This window comes from Rhincodon typus, chromosome 26 (assembly GCF_021869965.1).
Source record: "Rhincodon typus isolate 14 chromosome 26, sRhiTyp1.1, whole genome shotgun sequence".
NCBI lineage: Eukaryota > Metazoa > Chordata > Chondrichthyes > Orectolobiformes > Rhincodontidae > Rhincodon > Rhincodon typus.
In genome coordinates, this window is record NC_063357.1 from 24,548,869 (window position 1) to 24,567,728 (window position 18,860).

At 38.7% G+C, this 18,860-nt stretch overlaps 1 protein-coding gene across 2 annotated transcripts in view; it reads right to left on the reverse strand.

Annotated features, from left to right (window-relative positions):
• Positions 1-18,860, reverse strand: part of ggnbp2 (gametogenetin binding protein 2) — a 63,332-nt gene that overhangs the window by 18,043 nt on the left and 26,429 nt on the right. The window contains exons 3-6 of one of the 2 annotated variants that reach the window (XM_048612594.1): positions 17,118-17,371; positions 15,717-15,815; positions 750-863; positions 374-577 (exon numbers count right to left, since the gene is read on the reverse strand). In XM_048612594.1, coding sequence (XP_048468551.1) covers positions 374-577; positions 750-863; positions 15,717-15,815; positions 17,118-17,371 — 671 coding nt within the window. Of the gene's footprint in view, positions 1-367; positions 578-749; positions 864-15,716; positions 15,816-17,117; positions 17,372-18,860 lie in introns of both variants that reach the window. The other variant, XM_020514414.2, reaches the window with a different exon arrangement.

The window sequence follows — 18,860 nt, forward strand, 5'->3', positions numbered from 1 at the left end:
GCCCATAATAAGAGATTAAATCTTTTCCAAAAGAGCCTTTAAGCCACCCTCCACAACTTCCTTTTTGAGCATGGATACAGGAAACTTTGTACCCATGTCTTAATGCTGCTGGTGTGACACACACAGATGTCCAGTTTCTTCTCTCAAGAGAGCATTCTCCCTCAATGGCCTGATTTGATTATACAGTTCTCAGCAAGTTATAAACAAATGCTGTAAAGCTTCAGTCAATTGCTGCTGACACTTTAAAATAGAAGCAATTATTGAATTGAGCACAGTTATTTCACACTTGCATCATGCCAAGATAAAATAGAGATTAAAAGAAGCAACCAAAAAAGCGCTAGATAGCCCACTCTAGCAAATTACATACTCATACCCTCCTGCGAACTCTGGCTCAGCACGACCCAAAAGATGCGCAATGAAGTCAGTCTCACAGCAAACATGAATGTGTCGTTCATGGGGACAGCAACGTAGTCCCTCATAGAGAGCTGCACAGTAACCCTTTTCTTTGCTGCAGTCCAATTCCCCAATGAGAATGTTGTATGCTCGCAGCACTTTATTTTTACAATCAGTGCAAAACCTGAAATAAAAGAAACTGACATGAACAACCATAAAATTGATGAAATTCGTCAAGATGATAAATGCTGTGATTCTCCTTCAATATCCAATAGCTTGACTAATTGATATCTTAACGGTTTCAGTTGTAAATTCTGCACCCAATAGCATGCAGCATCCTTTGTTACAGTACGAACCTGTGTTTCCGTAGATAAGTCTCTAGTGTTTCCAAAAGACAACTGGAGTCAATTAATACTACTTCATCCCTACATTCTTGAGACATTAGCTCCCACACATCCATCCAGCAACCCCTGTTAATAGAAAGAGAGTCATTTTCTCCATTATTAACACATTACAATTTTACATGAATTCAGATCAAAACACACTAAAATGGATAATACTGAACTATTCATACCTGCCAATTTGAATTGATATTTCTCAAAATTAGTGATCTCTAAACAAAAAAAGTCATACAAGATAGTGCCCCTGCCATTTATATACCCACATAAGTTAAATAACTGAAAGAGAAAAGGGTTTTGAAAAAAATCCATTGGTACATTTATTTGATTAGACCAAAATGCAAAGAGTAAACAACATTATTTGACGGCACAAGTTTTCCAACCTTGAGAAATACAGAGTGGTCTTTGTGACCCATGTTGAACATTACTCAATGCCAACATGAAGCAACAACAAAAAAAAAGGCCAGAGTAGAAAACAAAATTACAGAAGTTTTGCCAAATTTTAAAGACGCACTACACTACTTGGGATTCAACTTTTAGTCATTAGATTACATTACATAAGGCATTAAAAACAAGTGTATAGCATTTTGATGCAATATTATCAAAATTTCAGATTTGAATTTCAGATGTCCAAGGTGGGAATGTCCAAGGGGGGAATTTCAGATAAGAGTCTAAGGGAGGAACAAACAGCACTCCAAAGCAAAGAAAACAAAAAGGTAAGAGAGCGAGAGAGTTCCAATTAAAAAAGGCTGAAAGATTGAAAGGATCTAAAAACTGAGGTTTCTCTTGAATTCAATGAAAATGCTAATGGAGAGGGCCTCCAATTCCGGCTGTTTAAAATATGCTGAAGCAATCACAGAATCTGAAGAAAGGGACAGAGGTATTTTTTATTTAGTCTGAAAAAGCCAGTCAAATGCAGTGGCCCATAGAACACTGGACACTGCTCATACAGAGGATGATACCTGGAAAAGCTCAGGCATTCAAAAAGGAAGCTTCTGCAGATTACAAGATGGCCAAAAAGGCTATTGTCAGTGCTTACAATCTGGTCACTGAAACTTAGATAATGACCTTCAATACTTGAATGCACTTAAAGTAGACACCACATAAAAGAGACCTAAAGGTGGCTACTCAAGGAATTAAAAAATTTGTTTGCAGAGGATCAAAAGGTTGCAAACAGCCAGATAAACAACCAAAATGGTTGATAATTACAGACTTGTCCACAAGGTAGCTGCTTTATCCATCACCTTTACAAACAAGACAATGACAGAAGGTGGGTAAGTGAACGGCATGGACTAAAAAGGGACAGCTGGGAACAAACTAGGATCTTCAGGCTAAAGAGTGAAAGTGCCAAGAATAGGGCTAATGCCCAAAAGCCCCTAGCTATTTTGATTGCCGTAGAATGGGAAATCTTAGAGTGGATTGTTGCATGTTACAGGCCAAGCCCAAAGAATTTATTGGGATACATTAAGATGGTGCAGAAAGAGGGGTGCATTTTCAGGATGGCAAACTGAAACAAGTTGGAGTGTCAGTGATCAGTGCTGTGTCCCAATTATTTATAATATAGACAAATGGCCTAGATGAAAAATGAATGTATTATAGCTAGGTTTGTGGGTGACAAAAATAAGTGGAAAGGCAAGTGCTGAAGACAGTCTGTAGAGGGATACAGAGTCAGATGTACAGCAAGCAAACAGATCCTTCAGTTTAATTCATCCATGCTGACCAGATATTCCAAATTAACCTCGTCCCCATTTGCCAGCATTTGGCCCACGTTCCTTAAACCTTTCCTACTCAAACCCCTACAGATGCCTTTTAAGTGTTGTAATGTACCAGCTTCCACCACCTCCACCGGCAGCTCGCACCACCGTCTGTGTAAAACAGTTGCCACTCAGGTCCCTTTTAAATCTCTCCACTCTCACCATAAACCTATGCTCTCTAGTTTTGGACTCCCCCAACCCTGAGCAATACACCTCGACCATTCACCCTTCCCATGCCCATAATTTTATAAGCTTCTATAAAAGGGTCACCCCACAGCCGCTGACACTTCAGGGGAAATAGCGCCAGCCTATTCAAACCCTCCAACCCTGGCAACATCCTTGTAAATCTTCTCTGAACCCTTTCAAGTTTCATCTCTTTCCTATAGCAGGGAGACCAGAATTGAATGCTGTATTCCAAAAGTGATCTAACCAATGTCTGGTACAGCTGCACTGTGACCTCCCAACTCCTATACTCAATCCACTAACCAATAAAAAGGTACAGATACCAAATGTGGACAATGAGAGATTAAGCCAAGTGGGGAAAAGACTTGGCAAATAAAATGGAGAAAGACTGTAGGGAGCTACAAATCAGAGGGATTGCGTCCTTGTCCAGGAGTCTCAAAACACATCCAAGTTCAGCTGGTAAAAGGGAAAGCAAAAAGAATGTTGGGCTTTATTTCAAAAGGGAACAAGAGTATAAAAATTGGGAGCTTTGCTAGAACTACACTTGACGCTAATTAAGCTACACCTGGAATACTGAACAGTTTTGGATCCCTTATTTAAAGGAAAGATATACTGGCATTGCAGACAGTCCAGAGAAGGCCCTCTAGGCTGATACCAGGTATGGAGGAACAGGTTTGAGAGGATAGGTTTGGCCTGTACTCATTGAAATTTAGACGAATGAGAGGTGACCTTATTGAAACATACCAGATTCACAAGGAACTTGACAGAAAGGTTGTATGCCCTTATGAGAGATATAGGGACAAAAAGGACATAACCTTAGAATTAGGGATTGCACATTTAAGACAAGGGAAGATGAAATATATCCTGTGGGTACTGAATCTTAGATTTCTTTACTACGAAGGGCTGTTGAGGCTGGGTCATTAAGTCTATTCGAGGATGAGATAGACAGATTTATTTTTAAGAAGTCAGTAAAGGGCTGGAGGGAAAGGGAAGAAATTGGAGGATAAGTGATCAGTCACAATCTTATTGAAGGGCAGAGCTGACTTGATGGGCTAAATGGTCTACTTCTGCTCTTACATCTTATGGTCTGTGGATGCATGGCAGGTGAAGATCTCAATTACAGGGAATTCTGTGAAAAAGAAAAAAGTGACTCCCTATCCTGCAAGGGAGCGACAGGTAAACTCGATCATGCTCAGAGATTGTGGCCATCCAAATTCTTCTGCTGGGAAAAAGGCACAACTTTTTCACCATTAAATACCATGGTTTGAGTGACAAGTATTAGCAAGAGTATATACCCAAACTTTTATATTAAGTGCACGTGAAGCGAAACCTCTGTCCAGAGCCTGGCACTGGACACAGCTGACTGACTCCTGCATAACTGATTTTTTTTTTTGAGGGGATGGCAGTGGTTTTCCCCAGTAGTTTCAGAAAGGTCCAGTAAGTGTGACAGGAAAAGGTTTCCTTCCTGAGCAGTGACCTAATTAGACACCAAATAAGCTAGAGGCCAAACTGGCAGAGACTGGTGATTCTGCCATTTGGTAGTGACGTTATTTCAGTTCTCCCATGATATGTATTACTGGTGGAGATCCAGTCAGATCAAGATACCAATTGTGCGTGTAGTATTTTTCAAGAAGTTAAAAAAGGTCGGCCTGGGTGCAACGCAATTGAAGTCTTGGCCTAACTCCCAAATTCACAAGGGCACTATTCTGGACCCCATTAGATCCTCAAGACAATGATCAGTGTATTATGCCATGAGTACCCCCACAACTCTGTCTAAGAGATGTGAGTTCTTTTGTTTGACGCCTGAGATTAATCCATTGAGTCCAGATATTTGCCTTTTTTATAACTTGTGTCTATAAACTCATCTTAAGAGCAGCTCAAGCTATAGGAAAGATTGTTCAAGCAAAAGGTAGATGTTTGCAATAATCAGCTAATCTTTCAAAAAAGGACTTCCATCTGTTTCAAGTGACACTTGGAGGGACAACTATATGCCAGTATGACATCATTGTATACTATGCAGTTAGAAATTCAGGCTACTTAGTTCACCTACTTCTAGAACAGGAAGATTTTTTTAGCGCAAATGGCAAACATAACATTAGAAAAAGGTTGAATGATGTAACAAAGGCTGATATTTCTGTAGCTTGTGGGGTCAAGGAAACTTGCAAGTTCCCTTTAGCAAATCTGTTTATTATAAAAATGGTTCTTTCAATGCTATAAATACAATCCTCCTGCTGAGGAATTTGGTAGGAGCCTGTTCTGGCTTTGTTCTGTAGGATATGCAGAATCTGACTGAACAGTCAGGCTTGGGTGCTAGAATAGTTGGGAATTCCAGCTACTTTGGCTCAATCAGGTGGTTTGCCAACACGTATTGAATTTTTGCTTTCACCCGTTTCTCGGACCCAAGCAATAACAATGCTATTTTATGGGAGGATATTCTCCTCTGCTTCACATCGTACATGGCAAAAATTGCATACCCTAGTTTAATCACTACAGACACAACTGCTGTGGGCAGCCTTGCCAGTCTTCTTGATAAATATTTGAGATCTTGGTCTCTAATCTTCCTAATAGTTCAGTATATGCTAATGGGACCAGTGGTGGTTTGATTTGGGAATTTTCCACATCTCCCTCTGCCTCATCATCATCATCATTTCATCTTATACTGTAGGGCTTTCAGTGGGTCACCACAAAAAGGTATGACACTAATGCACAGTTCTTTGGCTACAACGTTCAGGTCATGTCTTGCTTGTCCACCTATTTGTAAAATTTTAGCATGCTCCTGAGCCATGTTGCAGGCTCTTATTAATCTATCCTGGAAAACTGAAAAATAGTGTAGCAGAGATTTGTCCCTTTGCTCAAACAACCTTCCCTTGACTTAGTTAAGAGGAGCTCAAACTTGTGTCTATAAACTCATCTAATAAAAAAGACAAATCTCTGGACTCAATGGATTAATCTCCAGGTGTTAAAAGAAATTCCATCTCTTAGTCCTACCTATGGGGGTACACATGGCATAATACATTGATCATTGTCTTGAGGGTCTGATGGGCTTCAAAATAGTACCCTTGTGAATGTGGGAGGTAGGCTGAGACTTCAGTTGCGTTGCACCCAGACTGTTCTTTAACTTTTTGAAAAATATTACACACACGTTAGCATCTTGATGCAATCAACCCAGAGGACAGCTAGTCAGGGAAAGGGGATGCGAAAATCAACAGAAGTACTGGCATTGATAGTGTTCCCTGTCCCAATACCAAGATACCAGAAAATGAGATTTTGAGAAAGTGTGCTTTCTACCATTAATTTGCTATCACCATAGATGTGCCACTGATTAAACAAAAGGTAGTGTGATTGGGATAACCATGTGTGTAGATGAGGGCAATGCATTCAACATAGTCTACTTGGACAAGCCAGCAACTGCAGCTTGTATGCAGAAAATAACTACAGACACAGAATACCGTTTGGGACAACCCATGCCTCAACACCCCATTCCACTGAGTTTAACTATTACTTGGCCAAAGTACTTTAAAAGGTAACACTTTATAGTACTTCTTCTTTGTTCCTTCCCAGATTGGAGTATTAATTGCTTAAGAAAGGTGATTATACATATGCAGAACTCAAACTGTCTCCAGCCTTTGCATCTCCCTTTGAGCAAGTTTATTTTTTAGTAATTAACCTGTTATTTAGTGACTAAAGAAACCTGGTCTAATTGTTTCTTCTACTAAACAAGATACTGTCTAAAACCACCAACTGGTCATATCACACTTGGTTAAACCTAAAATTTGCTGACCAGCAGAGTGGAAGCAAGAAAAAATTAGTACACCACTCCAACTCAGTCATATGGGGCAAGTTCACCATTAAAATCTAGGAAATAAATATGATTTAGGAAAACAAGTAGGAAGACCAGGAACAAATAGTGAAGTACAAGAAAAAAAAGCTTGCATTTAGCATTCCTTACACATTTTTAGGATATTTCAAACCACTCAGTATCAGTTAATTTGGAGCATTTACTTCTCCACTAATAAACACAGCAACACCACAGACAATAATGAGTTTAATGACTAGAGCATTTTAGTGCGTTAAAAAAAATTGAAAAGTACTGAGCTTCTCTAGCATACCAGGCACAGTATGTATGCAGAACCAGATTCTGCTTAGCAGCAGTTGCCCAAAAAATGTTAACTTTACTTCTCGTTAGGAAGGGAGAAGTCGAACCCCTCCACTCCTGCCATAACAGATTGGGGGCTCGTACTTAAATTTTAATTATCAGAGGTCCCCTTCTAATAATTAAACCTGAAACACCCAGAGAAGTTTGCCTCACCTTACCTATTCTGTTAAAAAGAGTGGTTAAATGAAAGAAAATCCTTGATATTCACTTCATAAGCAACAACTAAATTTATTTATTCAACCCTAACAGCGAACAAATTAGCAGAACTACTAACAAATCAAACAATTCCTCCTTAACTAACTATTTCCAAACAGAACAAGATTCTAATGGTACGCTGCTCCAATAAACACAAGTCCCACTTATATAAACCCAAGAAGTAATAAAAATAAAAGTTTAAAAAAAAACTTAGATTCTCAAAAGTATAGCCAGGTTGAGACTTCCAGAATATTCTTTGCCCTCTCTGCTGATCCTGTTAGAAATGCTTTCCTCTGAAATCTTGTCTCAGGAATCTTAGATAGGAGTGACATGGTACCTTTACAAATATTTCAGAATTGTTCGTACCTCACTTTCTACAGACATTTTTGTTTAAATCTCCAAGGATAGAAAAGCACATCACCTCTTAAAGGGACTATGCACTCTTTGTCCCCCATCCCCCACCATTTTTATAAACAACTAACTTTCTGCCTTTCAAGTCACAAGTACTCTACATAACTTCACAACACTCTCCACTGACACAAACTCACTGAATGTTTCTGACATCTGTTTCAGGTGCTCAGCATCTGTTTTGTTGTTTCAATTGTCTTTGTGATTTTGCTTGATCCTGGATTGAGAAATCAATTTCTAGAAAGGGACTTTAGCTCAGCTTTCTGAAATGATCTAAAACTGCCAAAATTAGGTTTCAAAGAGTCACAGAAAAGTAAGCTTGTACTACTTTAAGAGTATCAAAAAGTTTAGCACAACACGCTCATAATAGATAAAACTGTACTGAACTATTTTCTTTATTCTTTCAGGGACATGGGAGTTCTTGGGCAAAGCCAGAAGTTGTTGCCCAACCCAACTGCCTTTGAACCCAGTGGCTGGGCAGGGTTATTTTAGAAGGCAGTAAGACTTAACCATTTTGCTATGGAACTGGGGTCACACAAGCTAGGCTGGGTAATGATGTCAGATTTCCTTTCTGAAAGGGCAACAGTTTTGATAAAACCAGGTTATTCAAAACAAAGATAGTACGAACTGCAGATGCTGGAGCATCCGAGACAACAAGGTGCAGAGCTAGATGAACACAGCAGGCTAAGCAGCATCATAGGAGCAGAAAGGCCGACGTTTCGGGCCTAGACCCTTCTTCAGAAATGGGGGAGGGGAAGGGGGTTCTGAAATAAATAGGGAGAGAGGGGGAGGCGGATAGAAGATGGATAGAGGAGAAGACAGGGGGAGAGGAAACAGACAGGTCGAAGAGGCGGGGATGGAGCCAGTAAAGGCGAGTGTAGATGGGAAGTTAGGGAGGGGATAGGTCAGTCCAGGGAGCGGGATGAGGTTAGTAGGTAGGAGATGGGGGTGCGGATTGAGGTGGGAGGAGGGCATAGGTGGGAGGAGGGGAAACCAAGCGGAGGCTCGGGGACCGCTTTGCAGAACACCTACGCTCGGTTCGCAATAAACAACTACACCTCCCAGTCGCGAACCATTTCAACTCCCCCTCCCATTCCTCAGACGACATGTCCATCCTGGGCCTCCTGCGGTGCCGCAACGATGCCACCCGAAGGTTGCAGGAACAGCAACTCATATTCCGCTTGGGAACCCTGCAGCCCAATGGTATCAATGTGGATTTCACAAGCTTCAAAATCTCCCCTCCCCCTACCGCATCCCAAAACCAGTCCAGCTCGTCCCCGCCTCCCTAACCTGTTCTTCCTCCCACCTATCCCCTCCTCCCACCTCAAGCTGCACCCCCATCTCCTACCTACTAACTTCATCCCGCCCCCTTGACCTGTCCGTCCTCCATGGACTGACCTATCCCCTCCCTAACTCCCCACCTACACTCACCTTTACTGGCTCCATCCCCGCCTCTTCGACCTGTTTGTTTCCTCTCCACCTATCCTCTCCTCTATCCATCTTCTATCCGCCTCCCCCTCTCTCCCTATTTATTTCAGAACCCCCTTCCCCTCCCCCATTTCTGAAGGAGGGCCTAGGCCCGAAATGTCAGCCTTTCTGCTCCTATGATGCTGCTTAGCCTGCTGTGTTCATCCAGCTCTGCACCTTGTTTTGAATAAAGATACAACAAAATTGTGTCAAGGAGTGCTAATGCACTGAAGCAATGAACTTCAGTAGATTAATGGACTTTTACCTAAATGGTTACTTACAACTATATGAATGTGGAAGAGTAGGCCATTTAATAAGATGATAGTTAATCTGACTACAATCTGAATTTCATTCACCTGCCTACTTCTGATATCCTTCAACTCATTAGTCAAGAATCCACCTACCTCTGCCATAAAAATATTCAAAGCAGGGAGTGGATCTTGTAACAAAGAAATTTCTGAATTGTCTTAAAACGGGAGACCTCTTATTAAAACTGTCTCCTTTCAACATCCACCCATCAACCTCCCTCCCCGCAAGACTGCATGTTGTTTCATTAAGATCAATTCATTCCTTTAAGTTCCAAATTTATATTGGCCCAACCTGGCTACAAATTTTCCTTCTCAGACACTCCTTCATTCCAAGCTTCAATCAAGTAGCAAACCTACTCACGTTTCTAAAGTGATTTGAACCTCAAGGAGATTTTAAAAAAAAAAAAAAAAAAAAAAAAAAAACTTTACATGGTACTCCAGATGTTTTAATCAAAATCTTGCACAGCTGCAGTATTTGCTGCACTTGCATGCTACATTTGTGATTCACGTACCAGGGCACCCAGATCTCCGTGCCTCAGTTCTACAGTCTGTAAAAACATGCTGCTTTTGTCCTTCCTGCCACAGTGAACAAGTCCACATGTTCCAACATTATTGCTCTGTCTTTTCTCCCCTCAACCGCCTATATTCCTTTGTGGACTGCTGTCCTGTTCACAGCTTTCAATCCTATGTGTCAGCAACAAATTTGCATATCTTCAGTCCCTTTCCTGCTTTTGTAATACCCAGACCATCTTATAGAAATACTGGCAGATCACAAAAGTGTTTATTTACCTGGAGACTGTCAAATAAAAACCTTTAGGTATTTTACAGCCTCTAGGACTTGAAATAGAATTCTAAAACTCAAAGCATGACCTTGGTACACACCTCACCTTCCCCTGGCAGTGTCTTGTTGTCTTTACTCAAGGAGTACATTTTCTCCTTTTCACACCTAACATTTATATTTTATCGCCACCTTGCCTTTTCACTCACTCACTGTCTGTCTTTTGCTCTAGGTACCCTCAAATCTTTTCCACTTGCTCCTCCCCCACTTTGTAACTAGCATAAAATACATCATTTTCCAGCTCCTTTCAATTCTGAAGTGTCATACTGAATTTTAAACATGAAGTGTTTCTCTCTCCACACATGCTGCCAGGCCCGAATTTATCTAGAATTGTTTTTAATTCAGATTTCCAGTGTATTTTGCTTTTATTATAACCAAATTTCTGCATAGCAGAGATAATTCTCCATTTACAATTATGGATGACTGCATAAAATGTACATCAGACTGCACTTAACAGTTAAATGCCAAGTTTTTAAAAAAAGAGTACTTATTCTAATTAACAGAATACAACTAAAGATAGCTGTGAACGCAGAGGTTGAAATTAAAGAATGCTATTCCTTTATAAGTATTAAATTTAGTTTTCTTTAAACCAACCACAAGGTCAGGAAACAGGTGAATACATAATATAGGCTGTTACCCCCACATCAACTATTGCATACTTAAAATAGTCAAGTAGCACAAGTAGTGGTCAAGAACTTGCAGCTGAGGCCACCTTTGAACACTACAAGAAGTCTGCCCAAGACATCAAGTCAAGTTTGCAATTTATTGTAAAGACACAATGTTCTATCATTACTTTGTCAATTGAAAAACCAGTTAATTGCTCCATAACATCATCCAGCAGAACCCAAAAGCCACGTTAGTACACTATGATTCACTGCAAAATTAATCCTAAACACCAATAATCCAATTACTTGTTGACTAGCCATAGATACCCTTCAATTTTTGGACAGAAAATAACCATTGTAAGATAAAGGACTAGTCTATGCATTATCCTTTGTACAAAAGAGACAAAACTCAAATTTATTTTTTTTAAAAAATATACTGAATGAAAATATAGCTTTTGCCAAGATCATTACACTTTGGAATCAAAGTTCAACTACAATTCCAGTTTTAAAAAATGTTTTTTTTTCTTGTAGCAATTCAGATCTTAAATATCAAGGGTCAGTTTCTGACTTTTGGATTTTATTATATTAAATGTAACCTGAATAGCCACCTCTGACCAAATGCAATACGTTGGCAGAAATGAGAAATACATTGTTTACCGAAAAGGTACAGTAGCTACATTAACCCAATATGATGCTAGTGCAATTTTTAAGTCATAACTGCACATGCATGGAACCAAGTTCAGGGTTGGGTGAACCAATTTCCCCATAAAACTTAAGGTGACCAAAGTTCAATCTTACATTTTCATAAGCAGTCTGACTTGAACTTGCAAGTAAACTAGAAATAGTTTCACATATTACAAAATTGGCTGCACCTCAAAAGATGCTTAATTTGACCTAAATCTGTGTCGTGATATCTTGATCGTGAATGGTGCCATGTAAACATGTTATTTCACTTTTTACATACAACCGTATTGCTTCTGAACCCAACTACAATGCTTCATTTGTGCTAAGGTCTGATCTGTGATGACGTTGAAAAACTTAAAATCCTTAAGGGGAGGTGGACAAGAAAACAACAGCGAGCATTTCCACCAAATTTGGGGACCAGTAGTAAACCCATACACCTCACCTCCGCCCCCAAACAAAAAAATCTGGTGTAGACAAAGATTGTCAGGTTAAACTGATGCATCTCATTTAAATTCATCATTAAGAATAGTCATTTACACAATAGAGAGCTACAAGCGTGAAATGAACGGAAATCTCAAAATAAACAGTGTATCCTTATTTGGGAAAAGTTAGTAGGGAAGAACAAACTTCAGCAGGAAAAAAGTCAACTTGGATGAAAATTTCAGTCTCATGAACACTAATTGAACGGTAACTATGGTTTCCCTCAAAATGATACTTTTCATGTCTGTTAGGTGTGTAAAACATGCTTTAAAATGCAATGCATTGCTGTTTAACATTCTGAATCGTGTATAGCTAGCAAAGCTTTACAGATTGTTAATAAGTTTAACTACAAGCCTAGTACAATATATTTTCACTTTCCACCATCCAAAACACTAGCTTTATTTGCACTTGCCAACAAGTATAGCAAATTACAAAATGAATAGACATTAGAGCTGCATCAATCGTGCTTTACATCTATTAGTCATCATAATAGAATGATTCAATGCTTGTTGCTAGTCAATTCCAAAAAGCAAGCCGTTGCATGCTTATTTTTGGAAATAAAGCCATTTAAATTAATTTAATAAGCATCATGCAACCAAGATAGAAAATGAATATTCAGCAGTTACAGTTATCAACAACATATACTGTAGAATGAATTGCAATTGATGGCAAGGATAAATTTAGTTAAAAGCCAAGTATGAACATGACATGTTAAAGTTTTTTTTAAAAATGAGCACTATGCACCTCAAATAAACTACCTCTACATTTATCTCCCTGTTACCTGTGTGGTGGCTGAAAAGGTCCAAAGTGAAAAAGGATGCTACATCTGACTTCTTTCTTGCTGTCTCCATTACTTTTCTTATCTGACCCTAGTGCTCTCTCTGCGTTTCCACTGCCACTGTTCCCTTCACTGTAATTTGCAGAAGAGTTAACAGGCTCAGGATCATTTATACATACATCTTTCTACCCTTCACCTATAAAGATGTACATCAAGTGTATTAAGCAAGACAGCAAATCCTACAACTTTTTCTGCATTTTGAAACAAATTTCAGACTTGAAATAACATAATACAAGTTAACTGCAATTTCACTTTGTAACATCAACCTATCATAAAGCCATGACGTCACAGATGTTGGAACGCGGCTTTATTTCCCTACTTGAGTTGTCTCTTGAGCATGCATTTCTAACAGGCATACCAAGAAAGGAAGACAACTGATTCTCTGGGCACATTACCAGCTCAAGCTGCATCAGCACATTAGCTGAAGAGAAGCCCTTTCACTGCAGGCAACGAAGGCCTGAAGAATAAGCCATTTTGTTAAAAGCCAACTTCAGATTTTTTGATGCAAGTTCAAAAGCAGCAACATAGAGATGTGAAAATATCCATAATACAGTCAAAAGTACTCAAGTGACAAATTATGCTAGTCACAGATGGTTCCATAACAGAAATAATTAAGGGCATAATTTTTAAATTTTCTGAAATTTTTATTTCAACCCACTCACCACAATAAGGTTAACTCCATTATCAAATTTTACCACATGGTGGTGCTGTTGCTAATATTGAGCAGTTGCAGGGATCTGTTGTGGAACACTGAATGGAGAAAATAAGACTAACGCAATAATAGAAAAACAAGGTGAATACACTTTGGGAAGCTATTAAAACGTTCATATACAATGAAGGACAAGTGCAGACAAAGCTCAGGGGTCAGAGTGGAAGGAAAATCTGGTAGAATCCATTGAAAGGGTGCAGATTTAAGTGTAGTATAGTCAGTCATACAGCACAGTGCTGAGACAATGATGCAATGAAAATCTCTCATCCATTGCAAGAGCAGGAGACTAGGGCTCCTTCAATTATCAACAAGGTTAAGAAGAAATCTCATTCAATACTTCAAAATGCTTCACTAATTCAGTAACATGAAGGAATAAAAAAACTACTTCCACTCAAACTTTAACCACCCAAAAAAGGTTATGAAAAGGACCAAAGAAAAAAGATGATAAAAAGGCTTGTTATGACTTGGACTGTCTTACTGAAGGGAGCATGGTGACAGCAAGATCTACAATAATTTAAAAAGCAAAGTCAATTTGAAAAAAGGAAACAGCCAATGGAAGACAGAAATCACATCTAAAACAGGCAGCAGGCTAACAGATTGACTGACCTTCATGTGATTCACATGCTTCCTGTTCTCAAATGGCACAACTTATCCAAATCTGGAGCTCCAAAAAAATATTGATGACAACTTAGGCTTAAACAACCAATGAAGGCAATCTCCTCTACTTCCACCAAAGATAGGTAATAGACACTGAACGTTCAGCCAGCTGAGACCATGCAGTACAACAGGGGAATATTAAACATCACATTACCTGCTGAGATCAGTGCTCTCTACCTTGTAAGAGCACAAAAGCTTTTAAACTGGGATCCCAAAATGTTAGGCTTCTGCCAAACAAAATTTCTAAATCTTTCTGTACATCAATTTATTGGACTATGTCTGAAAGGCCACAAACTCATGCCCATAATAATTTTTACTGCTGTTCTCCTCTAAATACCCATCACTGGCAAGACAGAAGAAAAATATTCCAGAAAAACAATTACTAACAGATTTCCTCATACTGATTTTCAAACTTATCAGGATAGTAACCTGAAAATTTATCAAGAATTAAATGGAGAAAAATAATTTGAGGCTGTAGTTGTAGGACTCTCTCTCTCACCTCATTCACAGGCCATTCGGCAGCGCCTCCCTCTCAACTTCTGTCCTCCTCTTATTCCCCAAAAATCCCTCACCAGCTGCCTGCTTATCCCAAATGCAGAATTATCAGATAACCAAATGACTGTATGTTTGGGCATCTATCAAGTGGTTAAAAACAGAATGCAACTCTCATGCAGTCTCAAGTCTTGAGAGTACATTACCATCATTCTGCCCATGATATAGCCTGAAAAATTAGTTTTGGCTGTTCAGCAATAGCTGTAACGGCTCTCTTTACTCACTCAGTTATGCTAAGCATCAAACCCTGGACGGACTGGCAGGTAGCTATTGTCACAAGTCTGTATCCTCAAATATATACCTGGCCTCAAAAAGAACCATTTTGGACAACTCAAAGCATGTCACTAACATTCTAGGTGGATATAGTGCTCCCAGATGAAGATGAAACTAGCAAATAAAAAATAACTGCCAAGTGAGTGAATTATACTTTTGAAAATATCGATACTTCACTGCTGCAGGATTTGGAATACTGCCAAGCAGATTTCATTGCCAAAATGAACAGGCTTTGAAAACCATAAAGAGGTAGCAGTTAAGCTATACAAAGTGTATATTTTAACTTGTAAAAATGTAAAACAGAAAAATAAGGCAAAGCCCAATAACCCTGAAAAACATGCATCAAGATGTGCCACTAACATTCAATTTGAGGCCTTGAACAAAAGTGATAACTATAACTTGAAAATTACATTTTTCAAGTTCCCTTTGATTGTACCATTTTGTAGGTAGCAAATATTCCCTTGACCCATGTATCTTTGTATGAAGTAATTTATTTTGCTGAAAATTTCCTAAAAACTGTTACTGACTGACATTAACAAATGAAAAATATATTTCAACTCTTCCAAATAAATCAGAAATACCCCGTGATAACCAAAATAAACATGAAAAACCTTCAAGCAAAAAGTAGCAAAACACCAAGGTAAACTTTTCTAGATTTACAAGCTACTGCATTCGAAATGTGAGCAAAAATCTGTGTCCTTTGGCTTTATAGGTTAGATTGAATTTATAAGCCAAAGGTTGTACACTGCCGTAGAAGTGTAGTTTTTAAAAAGTTTCCTATCATAATCTAATACAGAACAACTGCAGGTATTACTTACCCTAAAGGTTTTGGCTTGTGCGTATCTAACGAATGTAACTGACATCTTTTGTTCTTTTTACTTTTAGGAATTGCATCAATAGTCTCATTTAGTTTAGACCTAAGAAGAAATTCAGAACTTACTGTACAGAACACTCATTGACAAAGCAAAACATACTCCAATATTAAATAAACTTCTGTAGAACTCTACACAGGTAGCCCACATTTTACAATGGTGGATTACATGATTTACCCAAAACAGACCATTTCAAATGATGCCAGCTGTTATCTTGCTTGGGACTCACTGGAAGAAAAGAAAGAGGGACCTAAAATAATTTCCTTTAAACTGGTAAAATGCAATGGCAAACGTAAATACCAAAAAGTTAGGCTCTAATCTATGTCAGAAAAATAGCAATTTTAAAATGCTTAACATTCAACTGCAATACAAAAGAATAGTAGCAAAGGTCAGGGAAAGAGAAAGTCAGTCTCATGCTTTCAGAACATAAGTGGGGCTCTGGGAACAGAGGAGTTTTTTTTTTTAAAAAGGAGATATTGCACATTTGTTTTCATATAGCTATAGATCCAGCCGAATTAATGGAATGGCAGATTATATCTTTTTGAAAAAGGATAGAGAAGACTAATAGTGTACAACATTTAAAATGTTCATCTTCAGTTAACCTTTTTTTTCCAATTATGGCATTAAGTTGCTCACTCCAACTTGTTACAGACTTTATAATATTGTATTTATTCAATATTTCAGAATTTAAAAGTTGAAATTATCCCTGACCGGTTTAGCCACTTCTGCTTCACAGCAGAAAGGCAATGTCAATTTTAAAAATCACTGCTGCAGTCTCAAACAAAATCTATAATCAAGTCATTTCCAAGGTCATTTTATTAATGAGTGTTTACCTGAAATTAACACAATGCCACAAAAGGTAGGAGTGATGAGTCAGCATTTTTCCGTTTAATAGATTTTAAAATTGTGTGCCATAAAGAATGAACACCAAGTAATTTCTCATACTTGATCAAAATCCAGAATACTCATGCCCTGCTGAATCAAATGTTCCTTTAGTTCCTAGATCGATTAAGTTAGTATTTACAATAAGCTATATTTATATAATAAACCAAACAATCTGCTGCCTCAGTAGGTAGTTGAGGTCCATTCAATTGTCAAGAAAGTACACACGTTTCTTCCGCCTTCTCAACTGAGCAGCACTGGGCAAGATTATATCCATGGCAGAGAAAATCCAGTTTAGTTCTGACTTAGTTTTATCACATAAATTTGCTCAAGAGCAAATTTATTCAAACACATTTCAGAGTAGTCTTAAAATATCATTGATTGTATATAGTCAGGAAATAGTTAGAGGATTTAGGATTTAGTTAGATCTAATTCTCAAAAAAGGGGATATAAATATTCACTTACCCGTGTACATAAAATAATGTGAACAGCTTTTTTGCATCCAACATGCAAGCACGAGTTACTGAGAGAACTCCTGTGGGTCCCACTGAAAGTGGCTCCAAAGCTGGATTGCCAGATTCTACTAGCTGGGAGAAAAGTCTTTCCACACTGCGCCGACACCCAACACATGGAACAAGCTGAGAAAGTGCACTGAAGACTTCACGGGATGTCACCATCATAGCAATATTAAGGTCTTGCTGCTTGAGCATGCCATGTTGCTGAAACAAAATAGTTTTAATATTACATTGTGCTACATAAATATATCTGGGGGATCTTGAGAAAGGCAAGCTCTTGGCTGAAAATATTTGTTTCTTTTAAGAATAGCAGTTTAGTGCAACTTTCTTTCAGTTCCTTCAAAGAAAAACAACTAAACTCAAGTCTAATTTTCAACAAACTGAAACGTTTGCATCTTCATCTACCAATTTTAGTGTCCTGTGGCTTTATAGAGCACTACAGATTCTAGACCCATTTTCTAGCTCTTGATGAGAAACAATAGCTAATCATGTGAAGGAAGGCAACAGAATTTCACATGATTTTTAAAGATGGTCCAAGTAGATTTTAAGAACTGACAAACAACAGATTATCCAGGAACAAAAACAGAAGTTGCTAGAAAAGCTCAGCAGGTCTGGCAGCAGAGAAAGGGTCAACAGACCCAAAATGTTAACTATGATTTTTCTTCAGAGATGCTGCCATACCTGCTGAGCTTCTCCAGCAACTTGTTTTTGTTCCTCATTTACAGCATCACAGTTCTTTTGTTTTTTTTCTAACTAGATTATCCAGCTTTGTTGTATTTTTATTCTTTAAAGAGTTGAGAAAATTGTTGGCAAGGCCAGACATTTTTTGCCATTCCTGACTGCCACTGAGAATCAGTCACTTTAAACCATCAGTGATTGAGCAACATTCTGAGTACTGTCAGGAATTAAGCTGTAGGGTTTGACTCGGTCACTGACTGAACAGCAGTATTTCCAAATCAAGATGGTGTCAGACTTGAAGAGAGACTTACAGGTGGTGGTACTCAGAGTCTACAACTTTTATTCTTCTAAGTGATAGAGGTCAATAATTTAGACAGTACTGTCCAAGAACCCTTTTGAGTAATTGCAAGGCACTTCATTTGTCATAACAGTGCATTGGTGGTGGAGAAATTAAATGTTTGCTTCTTTTTTAAATTCACTCCTGGGATGGGAGTGTTGCTGACTAGGCCAGCATTTAATTGCCCAAGCCAAAGTGCCCTTGAGAAGGTGGTAGTCAGCTACCTACAGTCCACAGGCTGTAGGTAGACCCACAATGCCATTAGGGAGGGAGTTCCCAGTAATACCAAAGGAACCATGATATATTTCCAAGACGGGATGCTGAGTAGCTTGGTGGGAAATTTCCAGGTAGAGGTGCTCCCACATATTTGTTGCCCTTGTAGTTTTTAGATGGAAATGGTCATGGCTGCAGTGTCAGTTAAATGGCCTTAATGATGTAGAGCTTGGCTGCATTTTAGGGGCTGCATTCGTTTAGCAGATTATTCCAACACACTCCTGACCAGCCTTATAGATAAAAAAGTAGTAAGGAGATAAACTCTGGCTCAAGCATTTTTCAGCCTCCAACACCACTATGTCCTGCCTTCCCCAACAAGTTACACACCAGCTTGACCAGTCACCCATTCAATATCACTGGGTCAGAATTCTGGACTCCCTTAAAACCATTATGGCGTACTGACTA